At 33.9% G+C, this 18618-nt stretch overlaps 3 protein-coding genes across 12 annotated transcripts; 1 reads left to right on the top strand and 2 right to left on the bottom strand.

The window, feature by feature from the left end:
- Positions 1-301: 301 nt before the first annotated feature.
- LOC123216658 (indole-3-glycerol phosphate synthase, chloroplastic-like) lies at positions 302-3115 on the bottom strand. Of its 2 annotated transcripts, XM_044637152.1 has the most exons (9): positions 2799-3115; positions 2286-2723; positions 2114-2188; positions 1964-2008; positions 1724-1888; positions 1418-1496; positions 1186-1268; positions 953-1021; positions 302-635 (listed from the first exon to the last, which is right to left on the bottom strand). In XM_044637152.1, exons 1-9 carry the CDS (start codon positions 2937-2939, stop codon positions 552-554), a joined length of 1179 nt encoding a protein of 392 aa, XP_044493087.1. In that variant the 5' UTR covers positions 2940-3115; the 3' UTR covers positions 302-551. The 2 variants fall into 2 exon arrangements, 1 of the variants encoding a protein (XP_044493087.1); XR_006502266.1 differs by lacking the exon at positions 1186-1268 and having other exon boundaries at positions 565-635.
- Positions 3116-4485: 1370 nt separating this feature from the next.
- Positions 4486-7654, top strand: LOC123216865. The gene is made up of 6 exons (XM_044637483.1): positions 4486-5200; positions 5953-6252; positions 6355-6400; positions 6550-6829; positions 6996-7074; positions 7306-7654. Exons 1-6 carry the CDS (start codon positions 4763-4765, stop codon positions 7492-7494), a joined length of 1332 nt encoding a protein of 443 aa, XP_044493418.1. The 5' UTR covers positions 4486-4762; the 3' UTR covers positions 7495-7654.
- A 1469-nt stretch (positions 7655-9123) lies between these two features.
- Positions 9124-16507, bottom strand: LOC123216866 (acetyl-CoA acetyltransferase, cytosolic 1). 9 transcript variants are annotated; one of them, XM_044637491.1, is made up of 17 exons: positions 16362-16504; positions 15716-15779; positions 15361-15459; positions 15074-15247; positions 14874-14979; positions 14657-14795; positions 14414-14491; positions 14269-14334; positions 14036-14121; positions 13593-13692; positions 13344-13454; positions 13216-13257; positions 12928-13014; positions 12745-12848; positions 11442-11681; positions 10557-10739; positions 9124-9485 (listed from the first exon to the last, which is right to left on the bottom strand). In XM_044637491.1, exons 2-14 carry the CDS (start codon positions 15756-15758, stop codon positions 12759-12761), a joined length of 1221 nt encoding a protein of 406 aa, XP_044493426.1. In that variant the 5' UTR covers positions 15759-15779; positions 16362-16504; the 3' UTR covers positions 9124-9485; positions 10557-10739; positions 11442-11681; positions 12745-12758. The 9 variants fall into 9 exon arrangements, with proteins under 9 accessions (XP_044493426.1, XP_044493419.1, XP_044493428.1 ...); XM_044637484.1 differs by having other exon boundaries at positions 14657-14979; positions 16362-16506; XM_044637493.1 differs by lacking the exon at positions 15716-15779 and having other exon boundaries at positions 16362-16492.
- Between the last annotated feature and the right edge of the window lie 2111 nt (positions 16508-18618).

Below are 18618 nucleotides of genomic sequence, written 5' to 3'. Positions count from 1 at the left end.
AGTCAATAAACCAGCAAATATTCAATAAAAACAGCAAAGAAATCAGTTCAGGCAGTATATACTCTGTAAAAGACACTTTCATTAGTCATATCAATACAAAGAAATAAAAATATAAGCCATACTAGGTACGGTTTCAATTCAAAGGCCGGAAGATGCAGTTGAGAGTAAACATCTCAATCAACAAGGATAAAAACCACTGTCGGCGATACTTGTTATCCTGCCTGGCTTGACAATCTGTCACGGCTTGAATGTTTGTTCACATCAGATTCAATCTTAATATCTTCATTTATACTTGCATAACTCTGACTAAGTATTAATTTATAAAAATGGAACAATATTACTGGGTTACACTTTTTAATACAAAAATTTAAAGAAAATGGCATTCAGGTCATCATGTACAAATACAATATGTTATTATTCACAACAAAATTCAAACAAGAAAATAAAAGGGAGGCCGGATTAAGTTAATATGCAGGCAGAAATGAGATTGGAGGGTGTATGAGCCATCTCCATTCCCAAAACTTGAAAGAATATAAGCATCTACCATAAGCTCATAACGAAATGTCTTTGCCAAAAAGTCCGGCGATTCCCCTCCCTGGGTCACTTTGTTTCACAATTGACTCCCCAACCAAAACCTGCCAGGTCAAACAATTTAATTTTGATCTATACAACATGTGAAACTTTCATCTAGATCAAGAATACAAAAATACATGAAATCCTTTTGACTACAACTCCTAGAGTCTCTAATATTAACTCCATATCTCTGTCATTCAAATAAACACAATTTTCTTCCTTTTTCATGAAAATTGATGTAATATGTAAAGCATTCAAGAGTGATTCGATAGCAATAACATAGATATTTGTCTCAAATAAAATAATATTTGTTCTTCGGGAAAAAAATATGTCCAGAAATCTTGATTCAGTGGTTAAGAGTGTAAAACTTGAAACTTACAGCTTTGGCACCAGCTTCTTGTACAAATGCAATATCATCAGGAGTAAATAGAGCAGATTCACCAACTACCTGCAAGAGTCCAAAGGAACACAAAAAAGTTAGCAATAGCAATAACATCACTCAACAGAATTTACCTTTAACCACAATTTTTTTTAAAAAAAAAAAACCACTTGGGCAAGGTGTAACATATCTCTATTAGCAAGTAGTCATAATACTAGTTAAAAGACCCTTACAATTATGTCTTTTTGATGAATCTTTTGGCCACGCTCTCCTTCAAGAAGTTTCTTAGTATTACTAATGTCAACCTCAAATGTTTCTATAGACAAGAGAAAATGACAGGTAAGTGACTTTGTTTTATCAATATACCAAGCCAATGTTTCAGACTAATTTAAGAGGATAAAAAATAACAGTGCAAGGATATAAGATCCATAGACAAACAAATTTATGAATAAAATAAAATCTTACCAAGGTTACGATTGTTGATACCAATAAGTTCTATCCCCTCTATGCCAAGAACACGATCCATTTCCTTCTCATCATGAACCTAGGATTAAACAACAACATACAAAAACATTCAATCATCTTTATATTTATACCATTTTTCAGACTACAACGTTGAAATAGTTCATTATTAACTGCAGGATTAAGTTTGTACAAAAGTATCTAATTTGCCTAGATATCTATGTTTCAGCATTTAGCAATAGATATCCCATATCAAATACTTTTAGAAGCAGAAGTAATATTGGATACAATAAATAATAGCATTTAAACCTCCACAAGTGCAGCCAAACCAAGCATCTTGCAGATCTTAGTCATGTATTTGATGTCAAGATCTGGCAAAACAGCAGCAATCAAAAGAATTGCATCTGCACCCTTACACCGGGCATAATAGATCTGCCACGCATCAATAATGAATTCCTTGCACAGTAAAGGGCACTGGAAATTTGACTAGCATTAGAACTATCACAAGGCCAATATTAGAAACTGAGCAAAACAAGTGACAGTACAAACCTTTACTCCAGCACTCCTTATTGCCTCCAAATTTTCAAAGCTTCCCTTTAAGCGATGAGATCAAAAGCAAGTTAGATATAAAAAAGATTTTAAAAAACCATCTTTAGCTTCAAATTAACATTTGAGAATACAGGATAAACTCAAGTATACCTTAAAATACTTCTCATCAGTTAAAACACTGAGGCATGCTGCTCCACCTCGCTCGTAAGCTCGAGCAATCTCAACCTATCAGCAGAAACATCAAAACAAAAAGTTTAGAAAATAATTAAAAACAATTGAAACAATCGAAAAACCAAATTATGAGAGTGTTGGATATAGTTACAGGATCAAAATCCTCTCTGAGGATTCCTCTGCTGGGAGAAGCCTTCTTTACTTCAGCAATCAAACCGGGAAGACCAGTCCGTTCGTGGGCAGCCCTAAGAGCTCCAATAAAATCTCTAGCGGGTGGAGCGTTGTCAAGGGCTTTCTTGAGCATAGCAAGTGGTTTTCTCTCTTTCAATTGCGAAACCTCGGCATCCTTGTGCCACACAATTTCCTCTAAAATGTTGCGCGGAGTATTGCCCTCATTCTGAATCCGAAACTCAAAGGGTCCAACGTAGTGCAAAGGAGGGCCAGTGGGGGGTCTTCTCCTAATTCTAATTCCTTGGATGGCAGCCACTTCATTTTGGAACATCCGCACTTCCCAGTCTTTCACTTTAAGAGCAGTTTCAGCATCCTCCTTCACAGCAGAAATCGTAGTCGATCCATCCTTTTTCTCACTCTAAACAAACAAACCAAATTAAAATTAAAAAACAGATAATTGGAATGATGTTGGCGATCGAAGTGAAATAATTACCAGTTGCGCTCGAATGGGAGAGAAAAGGACAGCGTTGGAGGGTGAAAATGAACGTCGGAAAAAGAAATGAGTGGGTGAGGGATTGAGGGAGGGAAAGTAAAGAGGAGGTGTGGGTGTCCTCAGAGAAACAAAACCCTCCATAATGAAGAAATAGGATCAGGGACCAAGAGAATTGAGTTTCGCTGCAAGTCAGTCGTAGCAAAACGCTATAAATAAAGGATGCAGGGGCTGCCTTGACTGGTTAAAGCAGACGATCTTTCGTGCATGATTTCCATGTGAAAAATCTGGATGTCACAACAAATTGAAATAATTATAGGTTTAATCATTATGCTCCAAATTTATGTATTTTAAAAATTTTTATGTTTACTTTTTTCAAATAAAAATTGTAATAAATTTATTTTATTTTTTTAATTGAAAGAAAAATAAATTTCCTTATTTTGGGTAAAATTTAAAAATATCCACTTATTTAGAGAAACCTTCATAAAATTTCAAAAGAGACCTCATTAAATGAAAAGTTTTTAAAATAACCCTTAGTAATCTTATAAATGTTAAATTTATAAAATTAAAGGGAAATTGTTGTTATTATTATATTTTGCCTGAACAATAGAATTCCATCTTGAACTTTTAAAAAATATTTTTTTTCTAATTTAGGTCTAATATTATATATTAGTTTTAATTGAGGGAATTTTCGTTAATTTATAAAATTATATTATTATACTGAGTTCACATGTTCTTTTAAAATTTTATTTCTTCATTTCTTTATTAACTTTTTTAAATTTGAAAAAAAATTTCTCTCTACCAATTGAGTTAGTTGGTATTAATTACCAAATTAGATACAAATAACTGATCTTACCAGCATAAAAGGTGTACTTATCAATGAACCCTTAAAATTTATCTTCTTTTTTAGACAAAATTAACCAATAATCATATTATACGGTAAACAATGAACAATACGAAATCAACCCTTCAAATATAAATGAATCAAGCAAACAACAAATACCCACTCACAAACTCTTCAATTCGAAACCTTCAAAACTAGTAATCAACAACCAACAAACACGACCCAACAATTTCAAATTTGTAAGAAATTCTTTGAAGGTTATCAAAAGAATATCATATATCAAATATAATGCTACAATATATTCTTAAACATTAACTTTCATATGAATACAATATCATTAATATACGCATAATCATCCATTTAAATTCAAAATCATGAATCAAAGTTTTGGAGAAGAGAGAGAATTCAAAGAAAGTTTTTTCCCTACAAAATTTGTACGCTAGGAAAAAGAAAATAAGAGAGTGGGAAAGGTGAGAACAGGAGAAAATATTCAAGATTATTGTGTCAATTTTGTATTATACCACGAACTAATGTAAATATTTTGTACATAGACATTCAAATCATCAGACCGAATCAAGTGAAAAATTTGATGTCATATTTCTTTCTTTACTTTATTTTCACACATCTCCAAAGTAATTTTTACACACCAGCATGTTATATAAAATGGTGAGTGTTATTGCTTTCTTTCTTTCTTTAGTATCCACGTTTGCTTACCCTGATTGATGCTGATCCTGTAAAAACAGTAGGAAAAAGGTAAATAATTGAATGAGAATAATTGAAACAAATATAAAGTATTCTAAAGAAAAAGACACCTTTGACAAATCAACCGCAAAATCATAATGAAAATATAGAACATTGTATAAAGATCAGGTTTTCTCTTTGTTATACTTGAGGCTGAGAGAAACGCCATAGATAAACAGGGGAAACCTCTGTAATTAACTGGTGTGGTTCTGCAGCTGGGGGCTGGGCGTCAGGAAAAAACCGTTTATAGAAAACATTATTTTATATTTTTTCGAAAGGACTCATATTTCTGAAAAATTTTGTGAACCCCCAAGGACTTCTCGAAGCATTCACTAACCTCCCCGATGGCCGATGGACTCTATGAGCGGAGGAGAGTCATGTCATGGCTTTCCTATTCTCACTTCTTAGTTCCGAAGGCACCCAATCGACGTTTCGTAACATCCATCTAAAAAGTAAGATAAAAGTAATTTTCTTGCTTTCTCACTTTAAGGTGTCGGCAATGTCGACTCCGGTGGACAGTGAGGTGGAGTTCCGTTCGTACGTGGACGACGCCTGGTACAGTGTGCAACTGCTTCTTGACCGTGAAGGTGAGAAGTTGACCGTCAAGTTCTCTAGCTTACCCGGTTGCTATGACGAAGTGTTTGATGCGAGCGGGTTCCATAGCTTGGAAACGTTGGAGGAGTTCGAGAACAGGTTCCGTCCTGTTTCCATACAATTACAGGACACTGACTGCTCTAAGGTCGTCAAAGGCTTGCGGGTCTGCGCCTCACACGCCTTCAATGACAACGATATCCGCTTCTTCGACGCCATTTTAGAAGATGTAAGTAACGATTCCTTCCTTCTTCTTGTATGATATATCCATTGTGGTAGTGTTATAAAAATGTTAACTTTCATTCTTTTTTCAAAGCATGGTTGTGTTTGGAGATTTTAGTGAGTAAATTTCTTAAAGAGGAAGATTTCTAGTTTTGATTCTGTTGAGACTTTCACGAACGTAGCCTTAGTTTTTGAGGTAGCTTTTGAGTATATGACATCTGATTTTGTTTGGTTCGTCAGTGAATTGTTTATTTTGTGTTGTTGTATATGGTTTTAGTGGTGTATTTTGTTTAAAAAAAAAAAATTGTTTCTCTTGGATTGTCCCAGCGAAAAGGAAACTGGCTGGGGTGATTTTTCCAAAAATTAGTGTATGCCTATGTGGTATTCTATGGTAAAAGGTTGAAAGAATGGTTGATTATGTTTAGTTCTTTCTCTTGGATTGCCCTGACAACAAGGAGACTCGTATGATTTCTCCAAAACTTTGTGTATGCTGCTGTGTGGTATTCTTTGGTAAAAAAGCGAAAGAATGGTTCGCTTAGTGTTCACTGAATGGAATTTCTTACACCAACACTAGTTTTAAACTTGAATTTTCATTTATTGTATTATTGTACTGTGGTGTTTTGTTTCTTACGCCAACTCCGATCTTAAACTTGAGTTTGCCACGTGGCTAGGAGATTTGTTAGAATATTATTTGAACATAGAGTAGATATAGGTTTAGATTCTTTTGTTCCCCCATTTGTGACTATATATTTTTTGTAGGTAATAAAGAGTGAACATTCTTTTGCAAGTGGGGAAGAGGAGTGTTTGTGCAGTTTCATACTTTGTTGGAAGCATGGTCCAAATGCTGATACATATATGGAGAAGAAAGTCGAAAACATATGCATGGTCCAGTCTAATCTAAAATTGAATCCCCATGTGGCTTCTTTTGCAAAGAGAGCAAAGGAGAAAATTGAGGGTGAGGGTGCTAATCTTAAATATATTTCAGCTTCCAATGGTGATTCTGCCAATTGCAATAGTAGTGCTGGCTGTAGAGAAAACAGTAACCCCATTGTCAAGCAGGTAATTTATTTTGTATATGGTGGTCTAGAATTGCCCATGTACAATTTGCTCTTTAGAGCAAACTTTTGGAGCAGCAATGACATTGTATGTGCTTATTTGCAGGTTAAGTGTGCCAAACGATCTACAAGTAGTATTTGGTCATGTGAAGGTTTTTCTTGTTCTTTGAAGCCTCAACTAAAGAACTCTATTTCCAAGTTCTTTTTGTCTCCTTAATTATTAGCTACTCGCACTTTTTTCTTACACTGTAATGCAATATCAGTAAAGCTTTTGTATCTTTTGGTTTTCGATATTTGTCAGGGAAGACTAGTGATCTTCAAGATATAGATATAGAAATAGGAAGGGATGGCTATCACTATATCATATTACTTGAGAATTTGGAGAAAGAATTATCCCCTTCAACAGTCATTGAGTTCATTCATCAACATACGAGAATTACACCCCAAGCTTATATTTTTCCAAGTTTGCCATGGGAGTTGTCTACTCAAGGTGCTGTTATGTTAGATTCTAGGAAGAATCTTGAGGTTTTATCTGATTTTTTGAGTAATGCTGATCACTTTGTCGTATCCTCAAAAGGAAGGTATGTTAATGCCATTGAAGTATAATGCACAATTTTTATTTTTTGTTTTAATCTTATTTAATAGTTGAATAAATATTTCAACAACTAAAGATTTTTGAGAACTGTTTACACCGTGATATACTTGGCATTTCAGATTCATATCTCTCCTCTTTTCTCTTTTATGCAGGCCATGGGTAGTAAATAAGAATCTCATGAGACATGATGCATGTAGAGCATCAATTGGGACTTTTATGCTTAGTCATCAGGTAACTCATTACTGTCATTTTAGCTGAGTGGGGATCAAAGATCTTAATCAAGGATGTTGTTGCATACATCTCTTAATTGAATTCAGCCTTTACACCTCTGCGCTGCAAGCTCCATAGAAAAACAATGTCCTGGCAATTATCATTTATCATAACATGAAAAACCTTTACTCTTCATTTTGGTTGAGAATAGACTTTTCATTTCTTAATATGAATTTATTCTGCATGTTGCAGAAGAAATTACAGAAAAATAATGCTGGGATCAGACATGAATTAAAGGTTGTGTGTTCTGGCACCGAGGAATACAGGCGTGCAAAGGAGTTGAGGGATTTATTCATGGAGTTCAGTTGCCATCAAGAGCGACTATTCAAGAGGCTAGCTCTAGAGGAAAGAAAGATCCTGCACCCATCCCCTACATTGTAGATGCTGTGAGTGGTCTTATGCAAATGTAATTGTATTTCACTTACTGGGAAGACTGACCTGACTTATACTTACTGATATAAACACAATGTATCGAACACGATCATTATTACGGTTATATCTAAAGTTACGTGATCATCTGTGGTCAAACATGATAACTAAATACAATCCTAGGATGACTCAGTTAATTTTTAGTTATCAAGATGATGTCGTACTGCCACTCTCTCTTTTTCAGTTAATCATTGTTTGTCTTAATTAAGAAAATAATTTAGTTAATTAGAGATTGATCTATTAATATGGAGTTGAAACATATTATTATTGTTGTAGTTGTAATGATGGTGGGAATAACAGAAAGAATAAGATTTGAGATAGACAAAGTAATGTTTATCTCACAGAGTTGAATATGAAGGAGACATTTCATCTCTCACTCGTTGTTATTAAGTCTGACACTCTTGCATTTCACTGAAGATAGTGTTGATCTTGTGGTATCTTTTTTTCTATTTCTTTGCCATTTGATTTGCTTCTACTTTAATACCATTGTTGTTTAACCACTTATATCTGATGGCAACATGATAAACATATATTCTCCTAGTGAACGATCTGTTCATCTTATGATTCGGTTCACTTCAATCAAGTTTTGGACTCTTATATCATATCTTTTGTCTCTTCAAAATCTGTTATTTTTGCATAACTCTGGTGAGATTATCAGATAAAGGAACCTTCAGGAGGTCAAATTCATGAAATTCAAGACAAGATCAGTGAGAAATATGAGTTTGCGGTACCCAAGTGAGGAGTTAACAACCTCTGCTTTACCAGCAAGTCTCATACGAAACTATGATTTTGGTGTTCATGTTGCTCACTTTGCATTTTATGATCAACATTCCAAAGATGATGAGACACATTTGCTAATTTTTACACATTTTTAATCGACTACAGAATGGTAAATGGTTCCCTTGAATGTGTACAGAACATTCTAGAGCCCGTAGCCCGGTTGGAGGAAGCCCTTTATGATGTTCAATTTGATCAACATTGGTTAGATGCTCGGACTGATAGCCAGGCACTGGGTAAAATTATTTAATATGAACACCTAAATTTCCGTGGCATTAATCCAATTTGTGAATCTCTACTTTAAATGTTGTGGTTGAGGATTTTCATGCATATAAATCTGTATTCAAGTAGAGTGACTTTAAAGCAAGTTTGTGGGTTATTTCAGCAAATTGGGTGCATAACATGAGCAGGAGAGCACTTGAAAGGCAATATTTGAATCAGCTTTTCTCTTTGGGGCTAGTGTCCTTCAAGTCTTCCTTCACAGACACCTGTAAGTAAGTGCAGTATGAATCTTCATTTGTAGTAAGATCTTAATGTTGCTTTGCCTCTACATGCTATATTTGGCGTTTGATGGTGGGAAAAGTTTTATATTCCAGTAAATTCCCATTATGGATTGACCTCCACTTATTATCTGTTTAATCGACAAGACAATGACTAATCTAGAACTCATGTTGATTCAATGGAAACCATACGAATAAGAGGCTGATATTATTCGATAAAGTCAGCATATATATCAATCACCATTATTGGTTAGGATGCTGTATGAGTTTCCATAGCCACAAAGTTCAAGTTAATAGCAACAGATACAGAAGAATCGTTGTGAATTCATCATTGACATTGTTGATTATTCGAAAATGCGAAAGTAGTACTTTGTTTCATGTAAGTACACACAGTTTCACACAAGAAAAACAAAACCCACTTGAAACAATAACTTACTAGTATTACATAAACATATAAACATTATTCTTTCATCATAATTTTCCCTAGAATACATGTCACAACAAACGGACTCCAGCAAGACCCATCATAGCTCTTGAAAGCAGCTCCAGTCTTCTGGATCATATGTAATTTATAGACGTATAATGCTTTTATTTTATAAATCTGATAAGATCAGAGCTTCCTCATGATTTTGCATTGGCAGCATTGACACAGCAAAACCATTTTTTCTGCAAATCAGTATATTTCAAAACATCAAATTAACAAACTGTCAACCTGTGAATTTTACAAAAAACCAAAGACCCTGCAATTAAACACAACATTTTCATATGAAAACTTTCTGAGTTAACAAGGGGATGATAACAATGTATACTGACTAACATGTAACTCTTTGGGTATTCATAATCTATTGCAAGTTCTTACAAATAAACACGATAACCAATCAGTGGAATGCATTCCTTAAGTCACCAATTGTTCTCCACTGAAATAAAATCCATTCAGATGGGAGAATGAAACATAGATGTTACACTGTACAAGCAAACAAATTATGGTAAAAAAAACAAAAAATCATACAAATTGATATTCCATCTTACATGCCAAGCCATCCCAGTACATGATACAAGTAATTTTTGAAATGACCCATAGTATGATGACTTGGTACACATCATAAAAATTTCAAGCAACATCAATTTGTATGTAAACCATGTAAAATGTCATAACAATGGTGGTCATCTTAAGTAAGAGGTGGCATTGGTTCAGGGAATAGGGAAGATCCATTTAAAAAGGATTGGTGTACGTCTTAATAAAAAAGGTAAGCACATAGCACTATGAAATGTAATTTTTGCATTTAGATAGCACAGACCAAGAAGTGTCCCAACATGGCCACAACCCTAGTACAGGGGGGATGTATTTGAGAAATGGAAGAAATAGAATGCCAAACGGAGTATCATAAGCTATAAATGACAACAACGAAGGCCAATGTGGATGAAAAAGTAAACCAAACTGGATTTGAAGCTCGAAAATTTAAAAAAAAAAAAAAGAAACTAGAAATTTCTAGATTTTGATTGAATTGCTGTAACGATGCATTAAGTTTAATGAAGTCTTAACAGTGATTTAGGAGCACTAGACACCACTAACATTTGTGACAGAATAAAGAAAAAAGAAAACAGAAAACAGCAAAGTATTAAGTTTAATGAAGTCTCAATAGTGATTTGAGAGCACTACACACCACAAACATTTGTGAAAATCTTAACAGGAAAAACAACTAATTAAGGTATAAGCATGATTAAAAAGAAACTTACAGATTGTGGCTTTCCAAGAACAGCCCCGCGTTTAAGTTGAGTAAAATCTTTTGCAGGTGATTCAGGCTTCCCACCCATCTTTTTCTCATTTCTAGCCTTGTTGAAAATAACTGTGAATCCCTCAGCTGATGCTGGGTTATTAACATCCCATTCACCAAATTTTGGCAGTGGTTGACCTTTTTCCTGCAGATATCGTGAGGGTCAGCCATCGAAGAAGAAACTTGCAACAAGTGGAAGATCATTATGAATAGTGAAATCTCCATGTATCCAAAAGCCCAATATGATGGCAATCATATAAATATAACCATATAAGATTGTGCTGACACGTCAATAAAGGTGATTATATCATAACAATAATGCTGCTAAAATCCAACCCAGCTCCTCCTGAATGAGAACAACATTTTTCTCAATGGGCACATCTTAAGTCTCCTAATCTATGCATGATCAGAAATTAAAATACCGGTGTATGAAAGCGGTAACACAACACACAAGCATAAACTGGTATCATAACTAATGGGGTCAAGAGTAGAGAGAATGGGTAAAAGAGAGAGAATAACAATCAAAATGGGGACTAGAATTCATGAAAATTAAATAACAATTAGGCAGCAAACCTCTCAAAAACTTTTAAAAATCATTAAGAATCTCCCATAAAGTTTCATAAATTCAATAAAAAAATTCCAACAAAACTATCAAAATCCTGAACAATTCGAAACCATAAATGTTTACATGCACTGAATAGGAAACCCCAGTTAAAAAAAAAAAAAAAAATTCAACTTGACCAAAGCCACAACATCTACAACACGCTGAGCATGCCAGAAATGGAAAAAAGGTAAAATGAAGAAGGAAAACGTCATTAAAAAGCAAGAAAAAGGATTATACGCTTACAGCCATGAATGATATTGTTGCAGAGGGAGTGAGAATTCGTTTCTGATTGTTTTGAGTTGCGTTTCAAGAAGACGGTATTGTATTGCGTTGATAAAGACGAGAGAGGTGGGCCAAAAGGGAGGGGAGAGGAAATATTGCGATGGGGCCCCACAAAGTTGAACGACTTAAAACGGTTTTTGTGCTTGCTTCCGTTAATTCAAGGCCAGCTGTGCACTTAACCAATCACACGCACGTAACATCCTATCATTCATAAAGCAATCAGTTAGAGGTTATTTATCACTGAAACTTTGTTATTTGTTGGGATTATTGATGGATTTTTTTTAACGGATGTTAATGCAAATATAACGTAATAGGTCATCAAAATCTGTCAATTTAGGTGATACAGCTTATATAACAACATACGCCGTTATTTAGTTAGTACAAGAATATCATCTCTGGTTATTTTGAGACAGCTGAAGTAATGGATTACGTGCATCATTAAGGAGATTCTAAAAAGAAACAAACACGAATTAACAAGGGACCCCAACAAGTCTTTATTTCTGCTTTATTTCAATTGTCCAACGAGGCTAGAATCACTATTTAAGAGCATCTTGTTAAGTCAAAATCAATAAATGGTGACTTTGTTGGGAACGTCTATTTGATAGATATCACAATTCACAAGACATTGACAGGTACCCAATTGAACAAGACATATACCTTGATTGAGGAGGGGAACCACCACTTAATCCCCGGATGATCTTGCATTAAACCATTTTATCTATTTAAAGTACTAAATAATTTATTTATGCAACAGCTCTAAAATAATAATAATCAAAGTTCTATGGCAAGAAAGAGTCGAGAGAGAATGCAGCAATGGAACGTCTTAGTACAAATTTAGCTTTATTACATATAAAAGCAAAATGAAAAACAAGTGAAGGTAAAATTGCACAACAATCTAACTGTGATGACCAAAGATTCATCCTCGCTCATTTCTATCCTGAACCACAGAGAGGTAATTGTCACCAGTTACAGAGATTATACACAGAGTTCAAGCTTTTAAGCAGCCCAAATCTTTTAAGAAAAGGCTCATCATGCACGAGTGATCCCATGAATGCAAGAAATAGTTGTTATCATAGATAGTTAAAATTATTTTTTAGATACAATAGAGTGCTATTGTTATTGCTGTTAGAATTTATTATTATATTTTCTCTCATAAAAAGGTTTAAAAAGTCACCTCCTTAGCAAAAAGTACAGCCTAATTATCTTCATTACTACTATATTATGCTTTCATTTAAATTGTAAATTTACTATGCATGACGCTTACCTAACATAAAGGGCTCACACAAGCTCTAGAACAAGTGCTGATGCACCACCTCCTCCGTTGCAAACACCACCAACACCGTATTTCCCATTTTTCTGCCTCAATACCTACAAGTAGTCATTGATTAAGACTACGGAAAGCAAAAAATTGCTCATAATTATACAGTAAATATTGTAATTAGCATACCCCCAAAAGTGTGACCAAGATTCGAGCTCCACTGCATCCCAAGGGATGTCCCAAGGATACAGCACCCCCATGAACATTAACCTTATCCTGTCAGAAAAAAAGAAAATATCTTTACTAAAAAGAAAAAACAAATTCAGAATGTTAAGAGTAAATGCTTATTTGTTTTGAGTGTAGGCACTCATATGTCAAAACATAAACACATTCAGTTTAAAATAAGCAAATGCTTGCATGTACACTTGCAAAGGGAAACAAACACTCACACAACTGTGAATAAGTTGGAGAACTCACTGGATTAAGTCCAAGCAATTTCTGGTTTGCAAGGGCCACAACCTGCGGACAACAATGTAAAGAGTAAATATCAGCCAGCTCAGAACCTTGACAGGAAAACCATGTTAATATTATGAATAAAATCTCACAGCAAAGGCTTCATTTATCTCATAATAATCAATCTGAGAAGCATCCAAGCCACCATTTGAAATAGCTTTTGGTATTGCTAGTGCTGGAGCAGTTGTGAACATCTCTGGTGCCTGCAAAATATATCATATGAGCATCAAGTCATGAAAAGTTCATAAATTATGTGAAATATAGTCATTTTCCACTCATAATATAGCAGTCTACAAGTCATTCTAATAACTCCTTTAGATTTACAGCAGTATGCAAAGTACCTGAGCAGCATCAGCATATCCTGTGATCTTTGCAATCACATGCAGACCAAGTTTAAGTGCCATCTGACCACTCACTAAAACTAAAGCTGCAGCCCCATCACTGTCAGTAAGAGCAATTCACTTTTAGTAGAAGCTAGGTGTCAAGCCATAGACAGGCATAACCAAAATGGGAGCCACTCATTACACTACCAAGGATTTAGATGCTGAACCAATAAAAAACGTATTTTATGCTTATTCAATTTAGGTACTTCACGAAGGCTTCAAAAAGATATAACAGATTCTTAGTAGCTTTATGCTACAGAGAATAAAACTTCAAACAAGATTCTAGCATTAAGGAGAAGCCGCCATTTTAGTGATTCCACTGAAATTATGGTTTAATGAAAAACCCAATTAAATAAGTACGATGTAATTTTAAAAAATATGAAATGATGAAGATAATGAACCTTATACTAGAGGCATTGCCAGCTGTAACTGTGCCTCCATTCTCCTTGAAACTTGGTCGGAGCTTCCTCATTTTTGCAGCATCAAACTGGATTAAGATTAAAGCAAATCATATAACATCATTAAACAGGATAGCAGATGTCATTAACTGATTTGCATATTCATATGTTCATATTCCTTTAATACAGAGGGAAAGAGAGAGAGAACAACGCAAATTAGTTTCAGCACAAAATACCTTCCCTAAACCTTCATCTTTATCAACAATGGTTGATGGTTTTCCCCTTCCCCCAGAAACTTCAACCTACATTTAACTGAATTTAGCATGCAAACATGCATAAGAAACCTACAGTAGCATCTATCCAATTTCTTAGATGTCTAACCGGAACAATTTCCCATGCAAAGGCACCAGCTTCCTGGGCAGCAATAGCACGCTCAAAGCTCTGAATAGCAAAATTGTCCTGCAGGCAACACAAGGATATGAATTAGGCCAACTTCTAGCCAGGCAAGAATAAAAGAAAATTTTGTAGAATGAGTTAAGAAAATTTAATCTAAGAATTATGGATTGCCATAAAAGAAACTTTATGAACTGGTCCAGCTTGTAAACAATAGAAGTAATATGATACCTGATCCTCCCTTGTTACTGCATGTTCATCAGCACATAGCTCAGCACAAGTTCCCATGCCACAATCATTATAAACATCCCATAATCCATCTTTTAGCATTCCATCAACAAGAGAATCATGTCCTAGTCGAGACCCTTTCCTGCATGCAAATGCAGGATCAGAAATCTCTAATTGAGTCTCAAAACAAAAGAATGATGAATAATAGAGTAATACAAACCTTGCTTCCGCCAAGTATTTAGGTGCATTAGACATGCTTTCCATGCCACCAGCCACAACAACATCATTGATGCCCAACTGAATATTCTGTGCAGCAAGAATTGTAGCTGCAACATTAAGCCAAAAAAATGTCAATATCATTGAATACAATGTCATTAAGAATAATACGTATATAAGACTTTTTTAATGCTACGTATGCACCTTTCATCCCAGATGCACAAACTTTGTTAACAGTAGTACAGATAACCGAATTAGGAAGTCCTGCACCTAATGCAGCCTGTCTAGCAGGAGCCTGCCCTAGATTTGCACTGAGAACATTGCCAAAGTAAACTTCTTGTACAAGAGATGGATCAACATTAGCTCTCTTAAGAGCAGCTGCAAGTTGATGAAAACAACAATCAGAAACAAAATAAGCCGAAAGAAATGACCGAGAGAAAAAATATTCAACTGAAAAGGGAAAAAGGGAAGAAGAAAGGCTATAATCTAACCTTCAATAGCAATAGATCCAAGCTTGGTAGCAGACAAGGATGACAAGGAACCAAGGAATCCACCCATAGGTGTACGTGCAACCCCAACGATACAAACATCTGCACAAAATAAACTAGAAAAATTGAAGAAACCAGCAAGCATCTCAGCACTTTTAGATTTCTACCAGGCTTTAGACCATATTTCCATATAAATATTAATCAGCCACATGATTTTAGAGCAAAAAACAATACCTAGTTCGAACATAAACCACTAGAAGATAGAAGAATCATTTTAATATAAATTACAGAGACTTCAACACACAAGTAATCATCCATGAATTATGTAGATTAATAAAAAACAAAACAAATGCAACACCTCTAGGTTTTATCGAATCCAAAGATGCTGCTGCTGGAGCCATATGAACTTAAATGAAAATCAGCTGCAATAATAAATTTCATTCACCTTCAGTGAGCACAATACATATGAGCCGTTAAATTAAAATTTAAAAAATTTTAATTACAATTATAATGATAATATTTACTTATTCTGCAGTTCATAGCAAAAGCATGAAGTCAGTTCAAAATTAAACAAATAACATAACAAAGATAGTGTTACTTTTCTTTCTCACTTTTATTTTTTTTCAGAAAATGGAAAAAAGAGAAGAAGAAATAAACATCAGATCACGTCCAAACTAATCTGATAATTAATTATTACTTAATCTGAAATTATTAATTCCTAGTTTACATAAACAAAAAATAATAATAATAAAGTAATCGTGTATTTGTACCGACAAATGCAGCAATAACTAGCCACCAAACCTCCGTTTGACAGCAGAGAAATGCACGAAAATTAAAAAGAAAACAGAAGTTGTCTCGGCAGCCAAACATAAACAAAGTGAAAACAAAAACAGCAGGATCTAAGTAGAAGAAATAATAGTTATGCAATTACATTACATATTTTCGGCCAGAGATTCTCACTAGAATAACAAATTTTAACAAAATTCAATGAAATTGAAATTTACCTGCGTTGTGTTGATTGCGAGATCAAAGTCACCAGCTAGGCTTGTTGGAGAGATGTTGAGTTGAAATTGAACTTGACTGAGTACACTCATATGACATATATAAAGAACGGGGGGATCAGTCAGAGCACGTAGCACACAAACTACTAATTTGGCCTCTTAGATGAAGTTTATTTACCGTCTTGACCACACAAAATTTAAAGGTTAAAATAAATGCTTAAAATATCAAGAGTACAGTATATTTGGTTTTAATATTTTCAAAATTAGTATGTTTATGATTATATTTATTTTTAGAATAAAATTTATTTGATTATAATTTAATTTCAATGAAAATAGAAAAATTATCTAATATCATAAATAATAACCGAAACAGATAAATTTGTATAATATATTTATACTTATCATATTATTAAGAGTATAATTGCATGTATATTTACTTTTAATTAAATTATTAGGGTATATTGGAAACTTAGGGACGTGAAGATATACATAAAAGTAACAATAAAATTATGTGTACTCATTTTTTATACATAATTTATATACACAGATGATGTGTTATCATGTGATTTGATTTTTTTTATTATATGATGACACATATTTTAAAATCACCTAATTATATGATGACACATCATTGTGTATATGAATTGTGTATAAAAAATAAGTACACATAGTATTGTTCTAAAAGTAAAGATACATGGATTGTTAACTGTGAGTGGAGAAAGTAACATAAACATAGATTAGATTGGGCCAAAGGACTTATTCTCATTTAAGTTTTGATGTGTTCTTAAAGTCATATTAATAAAATTTGAAAAACTTAAAATCTCATTCATGAGTTAACTGTTAATTTTTTTTGATTTTTTCATTAAAAATGGTTTAGGGTATACCAAACAATGATTAAGGATAAATAAAAGAGGTCGTTAGCTCTGAAAATGATGGTCAGAGAAATTAAAAAAAAAACCCTATGTTTGGGGGGAGGGGGAATATGATTTTTCAAGATTATAAAACTTTAAATAACAGTGAAGTATTTAGTTTTTAAAATTTAGAAGAGAAAATATAATAAATTTTATATATTTTTAATATTATTAATAAAATAACAATTTTACTCATATCTCTAATAGAAAATTTTAACAATAATTGAGCGATAAGTGGAACTTTAAATTTTTTAAACTTTACGAATATGTATTTACCTTTGCATTAAAATTTGAGGGAAAAATAGTTCTCCGGCCATTAGATTAAAGTCCAACTAAGGGCATCTTTGGGGGATATACGTCCACATCATAGCATCTTTCTAACATTAATTTTATCATAATTAAAAGTATTGGTAGTGGTTGACTTGTTTTATTGTTCACAAGGGATTTTTTTTTTCCAGTTTTAATGATGATAAGATTGGATTCAATGCAAATTAGGTTTTAGTTGTTTGCAAGGGATTTTTTTCAGTCTTCATTATGATAAGACTGGATTTAATGCAAATTAGGTTTTAGTCAACCATGGGAGACTTTGTTGCCTTCCATGGATGATTCAATGGTTGCAGTAAATTAAGATTTTCAACATGATGAATTGAGGTAAGTTTTATACCTTATATTTGGGATTGTGATATTTTGAATGTCATTCATAGGTATTACAAAGAGAGTAGTGAGTTCACGAGCAATGTTGTTGTGTTTGATATGGTGATTGATGGATTTAGGAATGTGGGACTGTTAAATGAGGCTGTTGACGTGTTTAGCTGCGATAAAAGTACTTGAGTTTGGGTCTGCAGTGTTGTGTTGTAATGAATTGTTGAAGGATTTTTTGAAAGGGAACAAATGGAGTTGCATTGGAAGGATTGTGAGAAAATGAATGAATTGAAGGTGGGTTTTGATGTGTATACTTATACCCCAGTGATAAATACACATTTTAATATGGGCAATGTTTTTTTTTTACTTCTTTTTTTTCACTAGAGAACTCTGCCTGATTTCACTGAACAAGTAAACAAACCACTACACCGGGTCATTAAATAAGATGAGCAATGTTGAGAAAGCTGTAACGGGTGCTTTTGGAGATGGGAGAGAAGAGTTGTAATCCGAAGGTTGTCAGTTATAATGTCTTCATTGGTGGGCTATGTAGAATGGGGCAGGCTGATGAAGCTGTAGATATGAAAAATTATAAGCTTGAGATGGGGTTAGTTCCTGATCATCATACTTATGTTAATCTTATTAATGGGTTTTGCCTGGAAAATTGGGATCTATAAAGTGAAGCTGAAGCAAGCGTTTTCTTGACTAGA

The sequence above is a fragment of the Mangifera indica genome, chromosome 5, assembly GCF_011075055.1.
Source record: "Mangifera indica cultivar Alphonso chromosome 5, CATAS_Mindica_2.1, whole genome shotgun sequence".
In the NCBI taxonomy this organism is placed as follows: domain Eukaryota; kingdom Viridiplantae; phylum Streptophyta; class Magnoliopsida; order Sapindales; family Anacardiaceae; genus Mangifera; species Mangifera indica.
Note: the sequence above shows the minus strand (reverse complement) of the source record. Positions and strands in the feature narration are given on the sequence as shown.

Excerpts from the sequence above, each read along its gene's own strand:
- LOC123216866 (XM_044637484.1), bottom strand. The coding sequence starts at position 15,758 with ATGGCTCCAGCAGCAGCATCTTTGGATTCGATAAAACCTAGAG. Across the intron at positions 13,015-13,215 it reads AATTGCTTGGACTTAATCCA|GATAAGGTTAATGTTCATGG; the intron begins GTGAGTTCTCCA and ends TTTTTCTGACAG. Across the intron at positions 12,849-12,927 it reads TCTTGGTCACACTTTTGGGG|GTATTGAGGCAGAAAAATGG; the intron begins GTATGCTAATTA and ends GACTACTTGTAG.
- LOC123216658 (XM_044637152.1), bottom strand. The coding sequence starts at position 2,939 with ATGGAGGGTTTTGTTTCTCTGAGGACACCCACACCTCCTCTTTACTTT. Across the intron at positions 1,889-1,963 it reads TAAGGAGTGCTGGAGTAAAG|TGCCCTTTACTGTGCAAGGA; the intron begins GTTTGTACTGTC and ends TCAAATTTCCAG. Across the intron at positions 1,269-1,417 it reads TATCAACAATCGTAACCTTG|AAACATTTGAGGTTGACATT; the intron begins GTAAGATTTTAT and ends TCTTGTCTATAG.
- LOC123216865 (XM_044637483.1), top strand. The coding sequence starts at position 4,763 with ATGGCTTTCCTATTCTCACTTCTTAGTTCCGAAGGCACCCAATCGACG. Across the intron at positions 6,401-6,549 it reads TAGTATTTGGTCATGTGAAG|GGAAGACTAGTGATCTTCAA; the intron begins GTTTTTCTTGTT and ends GATATTTGTCAG. Across the intron at positions 7,075-7,305 it reads CTTTTATGCTTAGTCATCAG|AAGAAATTACAGAAAAATAA; the intron begins GTAACTCATTAC and ends TGCATGTTGCAG.